Source organism: Phyllostomus hastatus, unplaced genomic scaffold, assembly GCF_019186645.2.
Source record: "Phyllostomus hastatus isolate PE091 unplaced genomic scaffold, TTU_PhHast_1.1 phas_scaffold_114, whole genome shotgun sequence".
Taxonomy (NCBI): domain Eukaryota; kingdom Metazoa; phylum Chordata; class Mammalia; order Chiroptera; family Phyllostomidae; genus Phyllostomus; species Phyllostomus hastatus.
Genome location: NW_025334006.1, coordinates 5,796,357 through 5,817,293, shown reverse-complemented (window position 1 = coordinate 5,817,293; position 20,937 = coordinate 5,796,357). Strand labels below are relative to the sequence as shown.

Here is a 20,937-nt window from a genome sequence, read left to right as displayed (position 1 = left end):
TAAGCCCCTCTATGTTTATTAAAGTTCATGTTTTCAGTGGGCAAAGATTGTTCTAAGTTCCTCTTACTAAGAGGATTCCAGGCACATAGTATCTGCAAGGAGAAGGGGTGGTTATATTCTTCCATATGTGTAATTTCATGCTTTTCAAGGGCCTGTGTGCATCGAGAAAAGGAAAGATATCTTGTGTTATTAATTTCTAAAGTTACATAGTCATAGTTGTGGAGATGTTTTCAGCTAACTTCTCTTTATGTCAAAGCAGGGGACCCCTCTAACAAGAAGACGCCCTCTGGGGTACCAGCGCACCTGGTTCCTTCCCCGAGGCGCCTGGCAAAACTGCAAGCAGATGGCCGGATACCAGAGCATCTCTCTGGGATGCAGGTGTATGCACAGGTCTCCGAGAGCCAGACCCTGGCTCCCTCCCAGAACCAGGAGCTGACGCAGGAGGGGGCAGCCCCTCCCAAAGAGCCTTCTCCCGACAGTCACATCACTGCTGAGCCTCCTGCACAGCCCAGTTCCTCAGCTCTCAGTACTTCCCACAAGGCCCAGGACTCAGCCCCAAACGAGAAGGCAGGGGATGCTGTCCCTGAAAGTGAGGCCAGGACCTCCAAGACAGTAGCAGGTGAAGAAGGACAGGCATCCACTGGGCACCCGGACCCACCTCCAGTCCACAGCCCTCCGCAGGGACGAGATGAGGAATCAGGGGAGGTCGGGGAAACCGCCCCCGCCCCACCCCCTTCTGAACCTCTGCAGGGGACTGGCCCCACGTCCCTCAGCCCCCAGAAAACCCAGGATGAGGAGACCGAGTCAGCCAGCCTGCTGCCGCCAAGAGAGCGTCCGGACCCTGATGGGGCCGAGATGCCTGGACCACCTCTGGGAGATTCCCAGCACCCTCTGGAGGAGGGAAGCCCCAAAACCGCAGGCACCAGGGTCACCACTCCTTACCCAGCACTGCCGAACCCCCAAGACCCAACAAAGAGCAAACAGACCCAGGACAGGGAAGACCCAGCGAGTTCGCTTTCCAGAAGCCGGCTGGCTCCCACCAGGCTGCCCCAGCCTCGGGTCCTTGCCCCCCTCCAGAGCCGGAGACCCACCCCCAAACTCCCCTCACCCAGCAGGGAGGAGGCTCCAGAAACAGCCTCAGATCAAACCATGAGGCCCTCTCCGAGGCCTCCGCCAACTCAGGAAGGCGACCCCGGCAAACTGCCTCTCATCAGCCCTCCGCATCCCAAACCACCACCCCACCCGAGCGCCCATCTGGGCCACAGTCCCCAGCACATCCAGGGAGAGACGGCCCAGGAGGTGAAACTCCCTCTGATCAGCCCCCCCACGCAGGAGCCCGCCCCGCAGCCGGCCCCTGCCCCTGCCCTACCGCCGGAGGAGGGCGCTCCGGGGGTCAGGCTCCCTCGCCTGCCCTCGCCCTCCGTGGAACGGCCGCCACCTCGGAACTCCAGGGCGCGACAGGAGGCAGGGCCTGCAAGGAAGAGGCCAGCACCCAAAGCAGGCCGCGCCTCCAGCAAGAAGGTTCCAGAGATGCAGCCCTCACCCCCAAAGCAAGAGCCGGTGCGGCAGGTGGGAGCTGGGGAAAAAAAACTTCCTGTGCAAAGGGAGACCCCTAAAGGACCAGCGCACCTGGAACAGGTGCCGCCTGGAAGCCACCAGACGGCCTTGCAGCCGCCGTCCCAGAGTGGAGCCACTCTCCCAAAGGGGGCTGCCCACCCAAGCCCCAGCCCCGCTCAGGGGAACCCGAGAAGCCAAGGCCACACCCCAGAAATTCCTGAGCCACTCCACGCGGAACCTAGGGGTCCCCAAACTCGGGAAGAGGAAAAGGAGAAAGCACAATATTCCAGAAAAAAGGCCCATGCCAACCTCCCCCCAGACGGCCTGGTTCAGAAGGCACCTGTGCCCCAAAAAGGGCCATCTTTGAAAAGAGAGCGTCCTGTGGGATTATCTCAAGAAAGTAAAACCACCCTCAGCAGGCACCAGCCATCTCAGGAGGGTGAAGGTGCTCATGGGAGAACACTCCAGAACGCAAAGGCCTCCGCAGAGTCTGCACCGGCTGGTCCCGCTCTCACGGAGCAGCGTCTGAGGAGAAAAGCAGAGGCTCAGGAAAGGGGCCAGCGGTCTCAGGAGACAAGGCCTGCCGCAGACCTCCTGGGGCAGGACGGCGCGGCCCCCTCCCAGCAGCCTGTCGGGGAGACCAGTCAGGCCAGAGAGAGCTCTGTGCACAGACACAGTGCTTCCAAGCAGCAAACCAAAGAGAAACGCACCCGAAAACCTGGGGGAGCCCCACAGGGGAAAAGTCCCACTGCGCCCCAGGGTCAGCCATCTGCTGAGGAGCAGGGCAGCCGGCCAGGACGGCTGCGAGCGAGGGGCAGTCAGAGCACCACAGTTTAACCGTGACAGTGGCCCCTGAAGAAGTGCTGCCCGGGATGGGAGGCGGTGGCCTGGACGCTGTTGGCGGGGACACGGACCTCCCCCTGCTCTTGGAGCCAGCCCGGGCACAGGCAGCCAGTGGGTTCCTAGAAGCCAGCCCGTCTCTACACCACGGGGCCTCTTCCGCAGCTTGTCGCAGCCTGGAAGAGCAGCAGCCCCTGTAAAGCGTGTCCCAGCCAGTAGTGCCCCCGCCCCCTCCGACTGGTAGCATCGGTCCCAGGGATCTGTGTCAGCGAGCAGCCTGGCGTCAGACTCCCGCGGACCCCAACAGCAGTGCCAGCTCTGGCTGAGGTGGTGTGGTGTTACTGTCCAGTTTTGTTCTGCTCATTAGAAACAACTGCTTTTAGATTAGCCAATTCTCTCACGCTTCTTACATCACCGAGGGGTCCAGAAGCAAGACCACCAAGAAAGCAAGCGTTTGCTGTTTCTGGTTTTTGGTTCACCACCACCAGCTCCCCTAACCCTACCCCCACCCCCAGAGATTTCAAATCCACAGAAGATTTGTGGGAACCTTCTGAAGGGAAGAGGAACAATTCTTGTCACACGTAACACTGTGATCCAACGTTTTAGATGCTATCAGCCCATATTGCTTCAAACTTACCTCTGTTTGAAACATATTTCAAAATGAATAGCTTGCTTCCTCACTCTCTGAACAGGAGCCTTGTGTAAATTAGCTCATGCCTTCATTATGCCGCACCATCTGGTAGAACTGGTTAAAAGAATTAGTGGGGTTGAAGTTCGGGCAAATTTGTTTTCGTGTATTCGTACCATCAGGATTCTCTTGCTGGCCATGACAGGCGTCCGGCCCAGCCAGCTTCCGTGAATGGCTCAGAAGGGAGTGGAATATCTCACTCAGCCAGACGGTGGGGAGGGCAGAGTTCGGGGAGATTGAGGAGCAGTTACTGGGCGGAAGCTGGACCCTTGTCATCTGCACTATTTTTGTCATCTACCGGATCCTTATCTCCTGGACTCTTGTCATCTCCTGGGCTCTCATCAATTGTCATCTCGCTTGTTTTTCTCCATATGGGCTTTCTTCTCTTCGATGCGAATGACTGTGTGTCAGTTTCTGCACACTAACACCTCTCAAGTTTCACGTCACATTTAACAACGGGGCAGCTCCCACTCCTAGAAAGCGATCAACTCAAGTGTGCATTCTTAAACCAGTCTACGCCGGCTTGGGACAGGGTCCTGTTTAGACATATCCATTGTGTCCACTCCTAGAGTGTGTGGAATCTGCCTTCCCAGAAGAGAGGACAGTTGTGAGCGAGGCAGCCAAGGCAAGTTTCAACTCTTAAAAAGCTGCAAGATGTTTACTGAATGCTTATTATACTAACTGTACGATGGCATGCAAAGTTGTGTTCAGCATTCTGTATTTTAAAAATGTAATTGACAACTGCATAACTGCCTGTATAAATGTGTCTTACCTTACACAAAAGGTACTTGTCCACAAAATTAAATGTATGTCACTGTTATTTCAAGGGTAATAGAGGAAACTGATATTTTAAAATCCGTGATGCGGCGATCCTCTTGTAAAACTAAAAGCCTGTGTTATAACTACCCTCTGATTTATCTGGTTTGTCCAACGTGAAAGTAAGAAGGCGAATTTTAAACATAGTGCTTACTTTGATTATGTTAGTTCATTCAGCGAGCACGGATTGGGTGCCTCCTGTGTGCCGGACGCCATGCGAGTCGCTGCATACAGCGAGATAGTGAGGGCTCTTCAAGGAGCTTGCTCTTGAACGGAGGAGGTGTCAGCAGGGTTCACGCCAGCGCTGTGGGATTTGGGCAGCCAGAGGCCCTGCAGCACACTGGGCTAAGTTTAGCATCAAATGGGCAAGAAAATGATGTATTGACTTTTCCAGACTGTCATAAGGATACCCGGGAAGGACACGGAATTCCGCCTGGGATGTGGGAATTGAATCAGGAAGTCGTTCCCAGAGGAGGGTGTCCTTCAACTATGTCTGCAAGGTTGCAAAGTTCGTCAGCTGACCGATGAGACAGAGGGGACGGTTTCTGAAGAGCAAACAGCACACGCCCAAGCATGAAGTCTGGAACAGGCATAGCATATTCTAACAGCCCAAAGCTCTAGGTGTATGTAAAGGGCCTTCTGAGCTATGCCGATGATCTGGGGAGCTTGATCTCCCAACAGCGGGGAGCTGTGGAGTGGTCCAATTTTTATCTTAGAGGGTTCTGTTTAGAGATCGAGTAGAGGACAAATTTGAGAAAAGCAGTACAGGAGGCAGGAAAAATGGCTGAGAAGCTTTGCACAAGAGTAGTCCTGGCAAGACAGTGAGGGCCTGGACTAAGGCACCGTGGCAGGGATGGAGATTCAAGAATTACTTGAGTGGGTGTGTGAGGAGGGCAGATCATGAAAGAGGGAAAAAATGAGGAGAACCACCTATTTGGTCATGAGAGGTGTATGGGATACTTGGGAGGCGCCAATACCTCACTCAGGTGAAGGACTTTAAACATTCCGCCCTGGGCAGTTGTTTCCGAGGCTCCTGAAGGCGTGTGGTTGCATTTTCGTCAGGGTACTGATGGGAAGTGAGAAGCCAGATTTCTCGTCCTTGGACGTGAAGGGGTCTCGCCTCCTTCCCAGGGGTAGTGCAGTTTCTGTGCGTGTTTGTGTGTCATCTGGCGGCACCAGGGTCTCCGAGTCAGGGCAGCCGGGCAGCGTGTTGTGTGTGGTCCAAGGCAAGGGGCAGGAGAGAGCACCCACTGCAGTCTGGTGAGAGGTTTCTGTTGTGATTACTGATTTCCTTGATGTAAGGAAAACTCCTTCTTTTTAATGGTAGAATAAATACTTTTAAATGGTCAGGTTCCAGTCTACATCGACAAAGTTTATGTCACTTCCATTTGCTGTTTCTCGGCAAAGTTACCTTTATGGGGAAAAAAAAATTATGGACTTCAGTCATTCTATTAGTTACTATGACCTTCAGCTTTTTCAAGGAAATCTGGCCCCTAGTATTCAAATCAGCAGAGATAACCATTCAATGGATGTAAGAGAATCTTCGAGTGTTCAAAGGGCTCAATCAGTTATTTTCAAGCTTCAAAAGGTAATTGGGCAAAGGGCATGATTGGTTAATTTACAAAAGAAGAAATGAAAACCAATCAATATATCAAAATGTACTTAACCTCACTATCAGCTAAAACCAAGTAGACATTTTTGGGGTCCCAAACTGGCAAAGATGGAAAACAAATCAACACCTGTTCTCGGCGAGTCTGAGGGGAAGGGCACTTTCCATGTCATCGGCGAAGGGAACCGGCGCGGCTTCTCTGGGCACGGTTTCACAGTGCCTGTCAGAACCTTAGCAATCGTTCGTGACTCTAACCCGGTAATTCTAACCCAAGAATTGCCATCAGGAAATGGCTTGTGTAGATTAATATCTTTACAATAAAATCTGAAAATAATCAAGGGATTATTCATCTCATGGGATTTAAAAGTAAGTTATGGGGAAAACTTACAGGATGCTGTGTTGCCAGTAGAATCACGCTGTGGCAGAATATGGAGACGGGAAAATATTTGATCCCCCGAACTTCAGATAATTGCACTATTTATATAGTGTCTAGGACAGGAATTGATGAATTAGTTCAATTTGAAAGATGTAATTCTAGAAATCACCTTTCTTTATTGACCAAGCATTCAGAGAAGAGGGTAAGAAGAGTCTATTTCTTTGTGTCGACGATAGATAAATAAATTAGAAGACCAAACCTTTGATTTTAAAGGTGATATTGAGAGTATGCTCACAATTAGGAAAGGTGAAGACTTTTTTGTTAGATTTATGATTTCAAAGAACACTAAATGTCAAAATGATCATTGGAAATTTCAGTATCAGTACGATTCAGCTGTGTGAACTTGGGCAAGTTATGAAATTCTCATGTATAATATGGCGATAATATTAGGCATCTCAAGGTGATTGTGAAGATTAAATGAGTTACTGTATTGGAGAACACCCAGAACAATGTTTGACGCGTAGTTAGTGTGGATGTGAGTGCTTGTTAGTATTCACACGTAAGCAGCAAAAGCTAATTTTTTAAAGAACTTTACATTGTATTTTTCAATTATAATTTACATTTAATATTATCCTGTACTAGTTTCAGGTGTACAGCATAGTGGTTAGATAATTATATACTTTACAAAGTGCCCCCCTGATATTTCCAGTACCCACCTGGCACCGTATATAATTATTACAATATTACTGGCTGTATTCCCTGCGCTGTACTTTGCATTCCTATGACTATTTTGTAACTACCAATCTGTGCTTCTTAATCCCTTCATCTTTTTCAACTAGCCCCTAAACCCCCTCCCTTCTGGCAACCTTCTGGCAACCATCAGTTTGTTCTCTGTGGCTATGTGTCTTTCTGTTTTGTTTACTTATTCTGTTCTTTTGATTCCTCATATAAGTGAAATCAAATGGTATTTGTTTCTCCGACTTATTTCACTGAGCATAATACTGTCTGGGTCCATCCAGGCTGTAACAAATGGTAAGATTTCATTCTTTTTTGTGGCTAAGTAATATTCCCTTGTATGTACACACCATGACACTTTTATTCACTCATCTATTGATTGGCACTGGGCTGCTTTCATATGTGAAAACAATTTCTTAAGTAGCATTTTATCATTAATTAGAGTAGGGACAGCACTGGTCACAGCAGGTGTAAGAGTTTGGCCAACGGGATGCTCTTCTCTGGAAATCCTTTTAAAATCATTGGCAGCCTTAATTGAATTAAGGGGCTTAAGCAGAATTAGAATAATATTGGAAAGACATTGTGGTTCAACAAAACATTCCTTAGATCAGTAGATTCTTTTGTGGGCATTCGCAAGCAGCATTGAAACATGGGGCGCACGCAGGAAGGACTCGTCAAATCGCACCGGGCACAGAGGACATCATACGTGTTACCTGTTATTTGTACCATCATTATCCGACTGCTGATAAAAGCAAAGGCCTTCGTACTTCATGTGTCAGACTGGTTAAATGGTAGGTGCGGGCGGGACCTGACTCGGGACTAAACCAGCAGACAGTGGGCATTTGTTTTCTGTCTGTGGTGTGTTGAGATGCAGACTAGCTTCTCCAAGCTACCAGGTCTAAAGGCCACCCGATTCCAAAGACAAAAAGAGAAAAGCAAAGTGAAAAAAAGGCAAACACCATCTCTGCTGCAGGAATCGATCGGCAAAACAACATTGTTGAAAGAGCTGTTGTTGAAGGGTGCGCCCTTGACGGGCGAAGACCACGCTCACCCCAGAGGCGGGTGCAGGCTGGGTGCGGGTCACGTCCGAACTCGACCTATCAAACACCCTGCTCAGGGGAGGCAAGACCCTCAGCGGGGATTCGAGCTCCCTGGGGTTCCTGCTGGCCATTGCCCCCCTCTCTTCTGTCTCCTCTCCCCCAAATTCTGTACACATCCAGACCTTAGGTATCAAGTTTCTGCTCTTGAAATGGACCTGTCCTGTGTGGTATCGCCTTCCAAGTGTCCATGAACTGCTTCATGATAAACTCATCCATTCGAAAGAACTGAAATTTCGGGGTACTTTCATCATATGGTTTAAGTAGCACATTCTGAATACATATCCAGACATCGAGGCCTTAGTTGAGCTCTGCTGCGGACATCCCAGGTACATGGCTTCTACTGCATGTGAAGTATGAAGTTCAATGGCGAGAAACACTCTTTGAACCTCTTTCTCTCTGTGTGAGAATGCACATTCGCATGCTTTGCTTTGTCCTGGTGTGGAATCTGTTCTCTGTTTAAATAGCTGATTCCTCCTTTGATGAACACTCTGGAATACAGGACTTTGCTGTTAGAATGGTGTAATAATCACATTCATTTTACCATGTAACATGAACATCACTTCTGTATTTCCTTGGGCTTATATGCTAGCTTTCTACTATAAAAGCTTATTTTGCTGTGGGAAATTGTTACGGATATTATGTAAAATGGTTATTTTTCAGGTTGCTGTCATTCCTTTCTTATAAGCACAGACAGACAAGACTTTTAAGATTCATTTCTGTCCTGAAAATATAGGTTCTTTTGGCGCCTTTATTTTTACAATAACACTTCCTAGTGAGCAGAGCTTTTCCCTTTATTTTCCACTACAAACTGTATAATTGTCCTAATAAAAATAAATACATATTTTAATTGTATAGCAGATTTTTGTGCTTCTTTTGGCCATGTTTACAGTGTATATTTCAATATTGAGAGTCTTTTGCAGGGATTTTATAGGTATTTACAGTTTATATATTGTATGTATATGTATTTAATCATGGTAGGTATAAATTACTCTTGTTAGTTAAAAATTGCATACAGCATTTTTATTACCTATTACTATTCCCTAAATAAACTTTTTTTTTAAGCTCCATTTGAGTGGGGCGAGGGGAAACTGAACAGTATTGAAATCATCTGGGCATCTGAGTACTTTCATCTGAAAATTAAAGGCTATTTTCAAGTTACAACTTTCCATGTGTCTTCAAACAGTCTCTACTGTTGATTTTTTTTTGCAAGGTTTTGTTTAAATGGTATTAGAAAAGTGTCCCATGTCATGTGTTTGAACAGGAGGGTGACTCGGTTACTTTGCTGTATATATAATCTTAATACAGAAAAACCAGTTATTAAAATAGTGATTTTTGGTTTTCCAGATACAGCTGACCCTGAACGGCACATGGGTGAGGGGTGCCAGCCTCCCACAGGGTCCAAAATCCATGCATAACCTCCAAGTCCCGCAAAGCTTAGCTACTAATAGCCTCCTACAGACTGGAAGCCTCACTGCTAACAATGAACACGTATCTTGTATTTTATATGTAGCATACACTGTAAACCTAGATAAAAGAAAGTGTGGTTATGAAAATTATAAGGAAAATACATTGACTGTGTTTATTGAAACACACACACGTGTACGTGGACCCGTGCAGTTCCAGCCGTGTTTTTCAAGGGTCAGCTGCATTCACAGTCTGACCGCCAGGTTCTAACTTCGTTACTAGGTACTGCCGTGGCTGTGGGCCTGTAATAGGAGCTCATTGATGTCCTTCATGTTCCCCTTTCTTTGATGCTGGAACAGGCCCTGTTTAGCCTCTGTGATGATACGACATTAAATATGCGTACAAGCCTTTATTCTTAGCTACATGGCTTCCGCTGCACTTACCACTTAGGTTGGGCGCTCTGCTGATTCTTTTAGGATGCTTTATACCAATATTATTTTAATTCACTTGACTGCAGAAGGACATAATTTTAACTAAAAGGTCTAAGCTATTTAAAATTAATTTGAGATGTAGTTCTGGTTGTTCCAGATATTTCATTTATATTTTCCCGCATGTGGTAATGATAGTAATCCATAAAATAACTTGAAAATCTGTCATGCATCATTAAATTCATTTATGCTTCATTGGAGGTATTTAAATAAATTTACCTAGGCTGTAGACTGAAGAACTTGGTTTTTTGTGTGCCATAAAGTAAACTTTATATATTTTTAATGTTGCCTCGAGGCTGACTTTAATTTAGGCACTTTGAATAAGATCACATTAAGAAACTTCGTAGTAGGGCATTCTACCATAGCATGGGAATCATGGTTTTTCATTAACTGAGAAGTAGAATCTCTTGCTCACTGAGGCTCTAAGGCACTAGGAACGATAGTAAGGACTGTATGGGACTGTTTATTACCAGAGCCCACGTCACTGAAGTGGGGGCTTCACCACACAGTGTAATAGTCGTCTTCACCCAGAATGCTTTGCTGCTGAGAGACCATGAAGTCATTCAATTGTTAGAATTACAGCTGCATTGTATCAGATTGACCTTGGCTTATTTGCACCCTAGTACAAACGCCTGATGTCTTAGAAAGCTAGCACAAGGAACGCTCATACAAACGCTGTTATTTTGAATAAGGTTTATACATATAAACTTTATATGTATTTTATATATTATATGTATAATAAAGGAATGTTTGTATTTTTATTGTGCATATGTTCCTTTATTTTATATATATATAAAAATCCTTTCCAAAGAAATGATTTCAATGAATATAGCTTCTATTTCTTTAAATTTTATCCTAATTTTTTTTCAAATTAACCTGGTCTTTTTCACAATGCTTTATTCTTACAGTCCCATCGAAAGGACAAGGGTTTGGGTTTGGGTTTTGGTTTTGGTAGGGCCCAGGACCTAGCCTCTCCATCTCCTTCTCTTCCTCGCCTCGGCCCCCTGGAGTCCTCAATTTGGTTGTGTTACACGTGCTCCTGGGCGCCTCTACAGAGCCACTCTCGCCGTCCCAGAAGCCTTCGCCCCAGGCATCCGAATGCCTCTCTGCTTCGTGACTTTAGGTCACGATCCAGCCTCTACCCCTGAAGGTTGTGGTGTGTGGACAAATCCAAATACAAACATTTTTTCTCACTTGAGAAAGTTCCTTTACCCTATGTTATGCCTTTTATTTTAAACTTTGTGTTCTTCACCCTACCAGATATTAAGCCAGTTCAGCTGAAATTTCTAAGGTCGTCTAAGAAGTGTAGTTCCGTGGATTCTACAGACAGAAACTACTTGATGAAATTATGGACCAAACTGTCATCCAAAAAAACACCGGCGGTAAGGAGGGACAGACGGGCGACGCCCCAGGGAGGGCGGCGTGGGGTCAGACAACAGTGGGGTTGCCGTTTGCCGGTCAGACTTCCCACTGAAACCGTCCTCCGACGGGCAGCCTTTGAACACGGGTCTTTTCACCTGTTTCTACACCTCTACGAAGAGGCGTGGGATCTAAAAACAGAATATTCAGTTTACATTTCAAGACTACCTTTCCCCCAGCCTCCGAGTCTACATGTACCCTAACACTCGGCTCTTCTGTTTAGCAAGAATAGAAAAAGCACAACCATAGAATTAATGCCATAACACATGTACTTCCAGGGAAAACGCGCTTTGTTGTTGGGATCTAACTTACAGTGATCCTGTGCTGAGTCGCAGAGCGAGCCTGCTCAGACAGAGAGTCCTGTTTTCGTAACGCAGCCCTACCGAAACCAGGCACGTAGCCTCGTCCCAGGCCCGCTGTCTGAGAGCTCGGAGACATCCATGTGTGCAGAAGCGCCGAATGCGGCTGGCGCTGCATGCAGATCAGGAGGCGTGCATCTGCCGTTGCAGTGGTTTGCAGGTGATGATCTGGGAATACGAAGAGATCTCAGCTGTCACTGAAGCGACAGAACTTCCGCTTGGGTCGTCATTGCCTGGGACGTGTTTCTGTAAGCCTAGCCTGTTCTGAGGAAATAATCACATCATCGTCTAAAGTCAGAGCCACGGGCAGTGGTCCAAAGCATCAGACGGGCCACTTCCAATGAAAGGCCACGGCAGCGGTCCAGCCAGGCGTATGCATGCCACTCTGATTGAGTCATGGAGTGGGGTGTTTCAGGTGGAAGAAACGGATGCCCATTCAAACCAGCTTCAGTAGAAGTAGTTCCATCATAAAAGTACAGGGAGCAGGTTCCCAGTGCATGGTGAGCAGGGATGACACGCAGACCTCTCAGGAACGAGCTAGCTTTAGAAAGTTAGGTGCTCTCTGCTCCCTTCGCCTCTGCTTCTCTTTCTCATGTGTTCCAGGAGCTCGTGCTCCCCGCTGGCCTCCTCCGCATAACTTGCGCTCATTCTCATGCGCGGCAGCCCCAGCTCTCCTGACCTCTTGGCTCTGTGCCCACCGTTCCCAGCAACTTCCCTCTGCCTCTTTGGCTCAGACTGCAGAAGGCAAGAGCATCTCACTGGCACAGCTGGGCAGGTGTCTCGGCTGTCCCACGCAGATCGAGTTAGACTGCTTTTCCGGTTCCCCGTGGCGAGGCCAAAGGCAGGGCCACTTGGTACCGATTGTGGCTCCTTACAGGGAGCTGCTATAGACTCTAAACCCCTGTAAATAATATGAATGTGTTCCCTGCTACTTGAGTGCTTATGTGTCTGAAATAAACCTGGAATTGTTCCCATCCACCTAGGATCTGTGGGAAATCAAGCAGTAGTCATTAGGAGCAGTGGTCACGCCCCTTCTTTGGATTAAGTTCAAGAGCTCTGAGGCCCTCACCATCCTGGAATGTTGTGGGAGAGCCCTGGGCCTCTAGACCTCACTCCACGGGTGCCACGGGGCTGCTCCTCCAGGACCCTGGTTCCGTTCTGAGCCAGCCGCTCTGGGGTTCTCCACATGCTGGCCTCCTGCTAGGGCCTGTGCCTAGTGCTGACCCTGAGACCTTGCCGTCCTCAGGGGTCCTCCTCCTGGAGGAAGCCATCAGTTTCGGCCCTGGGAAAGCCAGCTCTTTCCAGGGCAGTCTGCTGTGCCCTGTCCACTTGCTCTCCTGTCCTTGGATGGCACGGCTCTATGCTTCCCAGAGCTTTAATAACTTGTTCTGTAATCTCCCCTCAGACACGGCACATCCATAGCGTGCACTCCGGAACATGGGTCTCTGGCACCTGCATTCATTCCTGAACGATGAGCCTGTATCCTCACAGCCAGGGCCAGCTCACGGCCCCGTGAGGCTGCGCTTCAACACACCGATGCGCAGCGCACACCCTTGGTGTGCCCCCTCTGCCAGTCGGGGGGACTCATGGTTTCCTGAAACCTGACCAGTCTGCTCACTGCCTATGAGAAAGCTCTCAGGCCGAACTGAAGGCAGCTTTCCTGGGTGAGGGCACTCAGGGACCTAGGAGTGGGAACAGGAACAGAGAATGTTTTTTAAGCAACATTATATATTCTTGGCAATAACTCACCTCCAACTTTTCAATAGAAAGTTAACAAGCAGTATGGAGAAACAAACGTGATAAAAAGGCAACGTGAGGGCAGAAGAGGCCCCTGGGCGGCAGTGGACGGGGGAGGGGAGCAGATGGCACCAACCACCGGTTGTCAGAGAGCCCGGTGGAGTTCCACCCGCCCAGGGTCCCCTCCACTCCCCCCAACCCCCAAACTCACCTTGTCCCTGGGTCTTTCCTTCTGCTCCCCTCATCCTAACACTCCACTCTTCTGTGCGCCTTGATGTGTCACCACGCGGATGTCAAGGTGCGGGTGCAAAACAGGGAGGCTGCGTCTGTCCGAGTCTCAGGGAAGCGATCCTGTTCCTCGGGAGTCACACGTGTGTGCGCTGTAACTGTTGGGTAAGTGTGTGTTTGTGTGTGTCGCCACCTCTGCGTGTGTTTCGAGTCCAGCTTGCCTCTGTCTGCATTTACCTATTGGTGTCTTGGCCTGAGAGGAAATGCAGCAACTTCGAGTTCATGTGACAGTCTTGCCACCTACTGGGTGATCTTATAAGTCACTTGTCGGCTGTGAGACGTCATTTTCCTTTCTGTAAAGGGGAGCTAGGAATATCTGCCCCACAACGTCAGTGTGTCAAACGCTTAAGGAGCCTCCTTCTAAACTGTTGACCATAAAACCAGCGTTAATTGTTGTTATGGCGACCGTGGCCGGCAGGGAGGGCAGGAGGGGTTCAGGCCCTCAGCTCTGGGACACCTTTACTGTATACCAGGTTCTGCGCCAGTTGTATAAAGAAGTAATTGGCGTGAATTCAGGAAATAAGTGCACCTGACAAGGTTATTCGATACAATGCCAATATGCAAAAATGTATTGGATTTAATAGCAATACGTATTCCCTTTCCTTCCCCTCCCTCCCCTGCCCCTGTCCCTTCCTGTTTTATTCCTCTCATTCATCTCTCTCTGCCCATCCTGAATTTGTTTAATCCCTACCATGCGTGCCAGAACTGGATTTGCTTTTTTGTGTGCAGCAGGCGTTGGCTGACCGGGCCCTGTTCTACACACCAAAACAAGGTGGACCTGGTCCCATCCTTCTGGGACGAATAGTCCGGCAGGCCAGGGTATGGGTGGGGGCAGCCAGGGTATGGGTAGCTCTTCTACTGTGGCCTTCTTTCTGTGAGCAGAAAACGGGCCGATGGAGCGTGGGGAGCCTCAGCGTCACTGACTCCTCATACACCCACAGCTGTTCTTGTATCCAGCGTCACTGGGGGTTCACCCCAGGAGCCAGCAAACTTGTCTTTCTTAGGAAGAAATGACCAAGGATATTACTACTTATCTTCAAGTCTGGGGTGGGGGGGAACTCTGCTAACATCCCTTTTCTTGCCAGTTACTCCAGTAGCTTATCAATATCCAATGCTTTTTGTATGACCATACTTTAATGTGGGTTTGAATAATTTAATAAAATAATGTCCTCACTGCCTCATTCCCTGCTTATACCGTCACTCCTGCTGGTTTCTCTCTTCTCTCTTCACAGCTTAAATGGTATTTACTTTTCTGAATGACTCCCAATGCACGTTAATTTGAACGTCTCTACAGATTCTAGGAAACTATAAATATAGTTTTAATCAGCCTTACTTCTTAAACATAATTTTCTTGTTAGGTTTGAGTTTTTTAAAGACGCACAGATCTTCTTTACTGCTGCAGAATGTACGTAGCGGAAGTACCCAGTGAGAAGTTGTTGATGTGTCCCTCGCCTGCACGGTCAGGACAGGAGTCTGAGTCCCTGTGTTCTGCTCGTCAGGTGTCACTGTGCTCTCTGTCCCCATCCCCGGCCTGAGAGCAGCCCGGCCACCTCTGCACGCGTGCATGAAGGTTGTGACGGCTTAGTGGAGATTTTTTGCCCTGAAATTACTGCGACCAGGTCTTTGCCTTCTGGGATTAGCTTTCTGAACTTCAATTATATCTGTTTCTTCGACAAGTTCCTCGGACCTCCTCCTATAGGGGACACTCTGGCTCCTGGAGCAGGCCAAGTTACCGGAAGCCAGTTCTTTAGGAAAAAATAGCCGAAGGATCAGTTCATTCAAAGCCAATGTCGCAAGCGCACGTGTGCGGCAGACAAGGCAGGGCAGTTCCAGAAAGGACCCAGACATGCGAGGGCCGGTGAGCAGTGGCTTTGGTGACACAGTCGTGGACACTGACGTCGACGAAGCGCGGTTTCCTTCCAGTGCCGAGACCGTCTGCTCAGGGAGCTTGTCCTGGATTGCACAGCTCACGGGTTTCTGTTTTGACTCTGGAAGAAAACTGCTTTCCTCTGCACAGGTGCATTTTTCAGTGCCCAGAGTTGAGCACCGTGTCCATTAGCTGGAATAATATGGAAGGAGATGCTTCTCCCACCAGCTACCCAGTACAGTTTGCATCATGAATTGGTGGCCTATTAACATGAAAGTATCATTTATGATCTTGGTGGATGCACATCAGATGTAAGGGTGTCCGCCCACTGTACTTTTTTATCCTTGAAATGTATTCTTCCTTTGTCCAGTGGGCGCCTTCAGGTCGCGCCTGTGGGGGGAGGGTCTTTGTCTGCAGAGGCCCCTGTCCGCCTCGGATGAGAATAAGTCTACCAAGACATGATCTGCTTGGAGAGGAAAGGTGGTCGATCTCTCACAGGAGAAGGACCAGAAGCCTGTTCCTCAATGGGCTTTTATTGGGTTTGTTTACACAGGAATACAGATAAAGCTCCTTAATCATTGCCAGGAAGTAAGGATCAAACAATAGATAACAAAGAACTCTGAGGGCCTATTTTGAGTCAGGGTCAGATAGCTAAAGAGCTGTAAAACTTTGAGGAACAAACTTACTTTTTGTTTGGACCCTTATCATTTAATTGAGAGCATTCTAAACAAAGCAGGTTTCACAGGATTTTACATATTCTTTCTTAGGCCTGATCACCTGGGGAACCCGCCCTTTCCAGTACAGGGCTGCACCACCCTCTGTCATTATTTCAGGCTTAGGTGGAGCAAGGGAAGGAAGGCAGCCAAGAGATTAGGAGGTTTTCTCACAGACAATGAGGACTCAGGCTATGTCAAAGCCAAGGGGCAAGGGTCCATCACCCCCTTTTGCCGTAGCCCCCAAAGTCCTTCCTTGGGGGCCTCCCACATGATCGTGACTGTCTTAGATCGTTCTCCCCTTGGGGAATCTTACCCATCATTGGCTAACCGACCAAGCATTGGGGGCCAGGCAGGGTGAAGTAAAAGGAGCAGAAGTGGCACTACTGCCAGGAAGATAGGCTTTTGTCTCCTTGGCAGTTTACAGTCCAAGGTTGCTCCCTCAGCCTTAGCCTTGGCGGGGGTTACAGCTTCTGATACCAGGCAGGGTGGTTCCCAACATGTGCCCATGTCCTTTTGCCCTGACCCGTGCTGTCTTCGGTAGGTAGCCGCCTTGCTCTCCAGCACGACAAGACATTCTCTGCTCTGTTGTTCCTTGCCTGTCCCAGACCGGGAGCCAGCCTCTTCTCCAGGAAGCTCTGTTTTCTGTGAGCGGGCAATGGCTGTCCCCACCCCCACCCCCGCCCTCACTGCTGGTGGGAGGCCCCTGTTCCCAGGCCTCTTCCATGCACAGATGACATGTCTCAGGGGTTCTTGCAGCCAGTTCAGATCCCAAGACTTCAGGATTCTTACCTGACTTCCTCTCTCTTTCACACATTTTTCCCCTTCCGCACTGAGAATCCTGGCCCTGACAGACAGGGGAGTGATAAAAGAATAGATTATTAAATTTTTTATTTGTTTTATCCACATTACAGACAAGAGTCTCAGAATAACAGTACTAATGTTACCAGCACCCATTATAAGAACTGAAAACCGTTATAAAAAGTGGGGGTAAGCGTTCTTCCTCTTCCCCCCGCACCCCCATTGTTAGTGTTGGCTGTGTCGGAGCTGCACTATCAGAGCACAGGGTGGTCACGCACCCTCTCTCTCAACTTCCATTCTGTCTCAGTTCTCAGATCTGTAGGAACTTAACACTCCTCTCATTAGCACTCCAGTAAACATCTCTCTAGCTGTTTTGTTATCTGAGCTCATTCCCTGGTGAAGACAGAAAGGGACGTGGGAGCAGTGCTCCCTGAACACTGACCTGCTGACAGTCTCTGACACTCCTATGCTTTGTAGTGTGTGGGTTTTCTTTTTTTTAACCTGTCCTCTTTCCTTGTTTCACTTTCCTTTGTCTAGGACTCTAAGGGTTTGTATGCTGCTTCTGCTTTGTGTATCTGAAGTATTTGTCATTTCTCTTTAATCCTTTTCACCACTTTTTTTTTAGTTCAAAAACTTTCCTCCACTTACCTTCTCTTTCCCTTACAGCATTATTTATTGTGTTTATTCACTCTTACATTCTTTCTAGTTTAGTTTTTCTTCCTAAGGTGGCTTCCCCCCTCCACCTTATTTTTCTAATTCTTTCCTGAGTTCTGTCATGTCTTTTCCGAGTTTGCAGAATTATAATTTATTCATTCCTTCGTGTGGTGTGTCCTTTACTTAAGGTCTTTGGTTTATTTTGAAATAGTGGACTATGGACTTTATCTGTTTTGTGAGCAAGCTTTCATTGCATGTAGAGGTGTTATTTTACTCCTTTCCTCTTTTTTCTCATAAATACCTTTGCATGGGGTTTGACCAGAGAATTCTCATATTTATGGGAAATTAGGTTTCTCAAGCTTTAAGAAGGCAACATGGTTTCTTCAAATAGGGATAAAATATAACATCACTTTCTTTCTGACATTTCCTGTCTGTGTGTCCCTCCCCACTTAGGTCTAGACTTTCTCTTCCCTTTGTCTCTGCTGACCCTGACCCAATTAACTCGTATTCCACTCCCGCAGCTTTTTTTCCCCTTTGGTGTGAGGAGGCCCTGCCTGGGAAGGGAGCCTGCAGGGTCCGACTCAGGAACTCACAGGGCTCCGGCTCCTTCCCCACCTGCTGTGCACCTGCAGCCTCGCCCGCTGCTGGAGCAGGAACAGCCCACGCATGCGCACGTTTCCCCTGTGGTCCCCTGTGGTCCCCTGCTGTCCTGCTGTGCCGCCCAGGGGATGCTTTTGGAGCTATTTTGGGGTTCTCCTGTTCTCAGGTCTTTTAGTCACCTTGCTGCTTCCTTCCTTCGGCATCTGCTTGTGTAGGAACAGGTACCCTGCTGGTGTAGCGGCGGGCACCACCTGTATCTGGGGCTTGAGGAGACACCTTGTCGCCGTGTTTTCTCATAAATGCTTCAATATGCTTTATGTTACTACTTTATTTTATTTACTTTATTTTACTGCTTAGTTGCTCTGTCTGTTTCTATGTGGGGATTCTGGAGGATCCCAAAGCCATGCTTCCTCGACTGCTGTCGTCTTCCCAGTCATGACGTAACTGAAATCCAGCATCAATACAGGAGAACCATGAGGACCATATAGAGTAAAATTACAACAGCCAGTGAATATGCAAGTACACAGTGATTGGAGGAGGAAGAATAAATCTCCCTGAGAGGAAGACAGCAGATGTGGTCAATCTAGAGTAATTCCATGGTACTATGAAACGTTATAGGCATATCTGTGGAGTTACTTAAGTGTACAGTTTTTAAAAGGTGAAATTTATTAGATTCTACTCATTTATTTTTAGAGAGAGGGGAAGGGAGAGGGGAGGAGAGGGAGAGAAACATCCATGTGTGGTTGCCTCTTGCACGCCCCCAAGTGGAAACCCTGCCTGCAACCCAGGCATGTGCCCTGACTGGGAATGGAACCAGCGACCCTGTGGTTTACAGGCTGGTGTTCAATCCACTGAGCCACACCAGCCAGGGCCTGAATGGTGAGATTTAAAGAGTGGATTCCTGTCTTCCCTTCTTGTCCCACTCCAGACCCCCACCCCCACCCCCACCCCACACATAGTTCCTCCTCACCCCACTCACGCAGAAACACGGAGCTGATGGGCAGGGAGACGCTGGAACGGTCTGGCAGCCACATACCCACCCGAGGGCCCGTGTGCTCAGCAAGTCCACGGGTGAGCTGTCACGTGATGTGCGTTCTAAGGGGCAATTTCAAAAGCTTGGCCGCAGTTTCTCAAGTTAGCCACAGCTGATAGCAAATTCTAGTCCAGATCATAAAGAGTAGTAATCATTATTCATTGTTTATGTCACCCTCCCAAATTTCTGTTGTTTTACGTTGAAAATATGTATGGAGCCCCTGCTTTGTGCTCAGGGGTATGTGCTTGTGCAGGGGGTACGGGGGTTGGGGGGAGGCTTCTGGTCTCCGGGGTGTGAATACTTTCTCAGAGATGCTCAGTGTCCATCAGCCTTGGCACCCCCACAGAGCAGAGCCACCCCTGCATGTAAGTTTCTGTAATGCACAAATGTTTTTAGAGTCACACTGACTTAATCTTTGAAACCTGAGTCTTACAAAGTTCCCCCAAGAGACATGCAGACTTTTGAAGCTCTACTAGCCTGCAGGGCTAAGCAGGCGGAGAGCCCGGAGGTGTGGGCTCAGCACCGTGGCTGTGGCGTGGATCCTTTTGTCACCGGTGGGAGTCAGGTTCTTGCGGTGTCTAAAGGAAAAGAGTTCCCTGAGACCTGCACGGGGGCGATGTGGCTCTGTGGTACAGTTGGTTGACTGATGATGTACAGTTAAGGGGGGTCCCCCTCCTGACTTCCCAGTGTCCCATCTCCATCCATCTTCCCGTAGAAGAAGTCTAATATTGACTTCAGTAGGGCCAGGATGAAGGTCGCCACCCAAGGTTTCTGCTCCATGTCCAAGTCTAGTCCAATCCAGCATCCGGCTAGCTCAGCGTGTGTTTCCAGCTGTGGTCCATGACTGTGCGTCGATATTCAGGACCTCTCCCGGAGGCCATGGGCCACGTGGCCACGAGAAGAACAGGTGCATGCGCTGTGCGAGTGCAGGTCTCAGGCAGGAGAGAGAGCTTCCTTGTTTCTCTGCGATTATAATAACCAGGAGCTTGGGTCTGGGATGGACCTGGTGCTTTCTCCCAGTGACCAATCAGCTTCCCAAGTTTTCCCTGGCTTTGGGTAGGGTCGACCCGCTAGTTAGACTGCCAGGCCTCTGTGGTCCAGCACCTCCCCTGCAACCCCCAACAATCTAGCGCTGGAGGCCAGAAGGGAAGAGTGTTAATCCCCTTGGCAGAGCACTGCTGCAGTCCCCTGGGGTGGGAAGCCGTAGCTTCCTGGCTAGCAAGCAGGCTCCCACTTCCCAGCTTATTAAGCTCAATGTCTAGTCTGTTTCACTCCCCTTCTCAATATCTAGCTGAACACTGGTGGTAACACTTTCACTGGCGCACCTGTTTGTTGCTACTCCCCATGCAATATTAAGTGAATATCGATTTACGAAGGAGCCTGGTACTGGCATTAAAATCAAAACTGGTTTATTTCAGATTAAGGTACTGCAGGCAAAGGTTAGTGTATTTTAAAGGCATTGGCTGTGTAAATAAGCGTTATTATAAATCCCTTAAGAAATGAATAGGCTTTTACTGAAAACAAGCACTTGCCAATTTGTTTTCTGTAAATTAACAATTGTATACGTTAGGTTTGATTGAAGCGAAGAAACCCAGTGCGTGGACAGTTGCTAAACAGGCCCACACTCCCTCAGACACGCTCTGTGTGTAAACACCTGTTGTACTATTTATAAAACAGCATGTGCTATTTTTTTCATCTTTTTAAATAGCCTTTTACCACCAGATTATAAACCTTTTGAATGCTAAGACTGTGTCTTTTGTATCTCTGTGTCCCTATCAAATGGCTACCAAGGACTTAGTGATGGTGACGGTGATGTTGGTGAAATACAGGAGAACTCCCCCCCCACCATTTGT

General features: G+C 48.3%; 1 protein-coding gene across 1 annotated transcript in view; it reads left to right on the top strand.

Moving 5' to 3' along the window:
- LRGUK (leucine rich repeats and guanylate kinase domain containing) overlaps window positions 1–20,937 on the top strand; it is a 102,590-nt gene that overhangs the window by 68,593 nt on the left and 13,060 nt on the right. Inside the window, exons 16-17 of the mRNA XM_045855580.1 lie at window positions 257–2,317; window positions 10,874–10,995. Of these exons, the coding sequence (XP_045711536.1) occupies window positions 257–2,317; window positions 10,874–10,995 (2,183 nt within the window). The remainder of the gene's footprint in view (window positions 1–256; window positions 2,318–10,873; window positions 10,996–20,937) is intronic.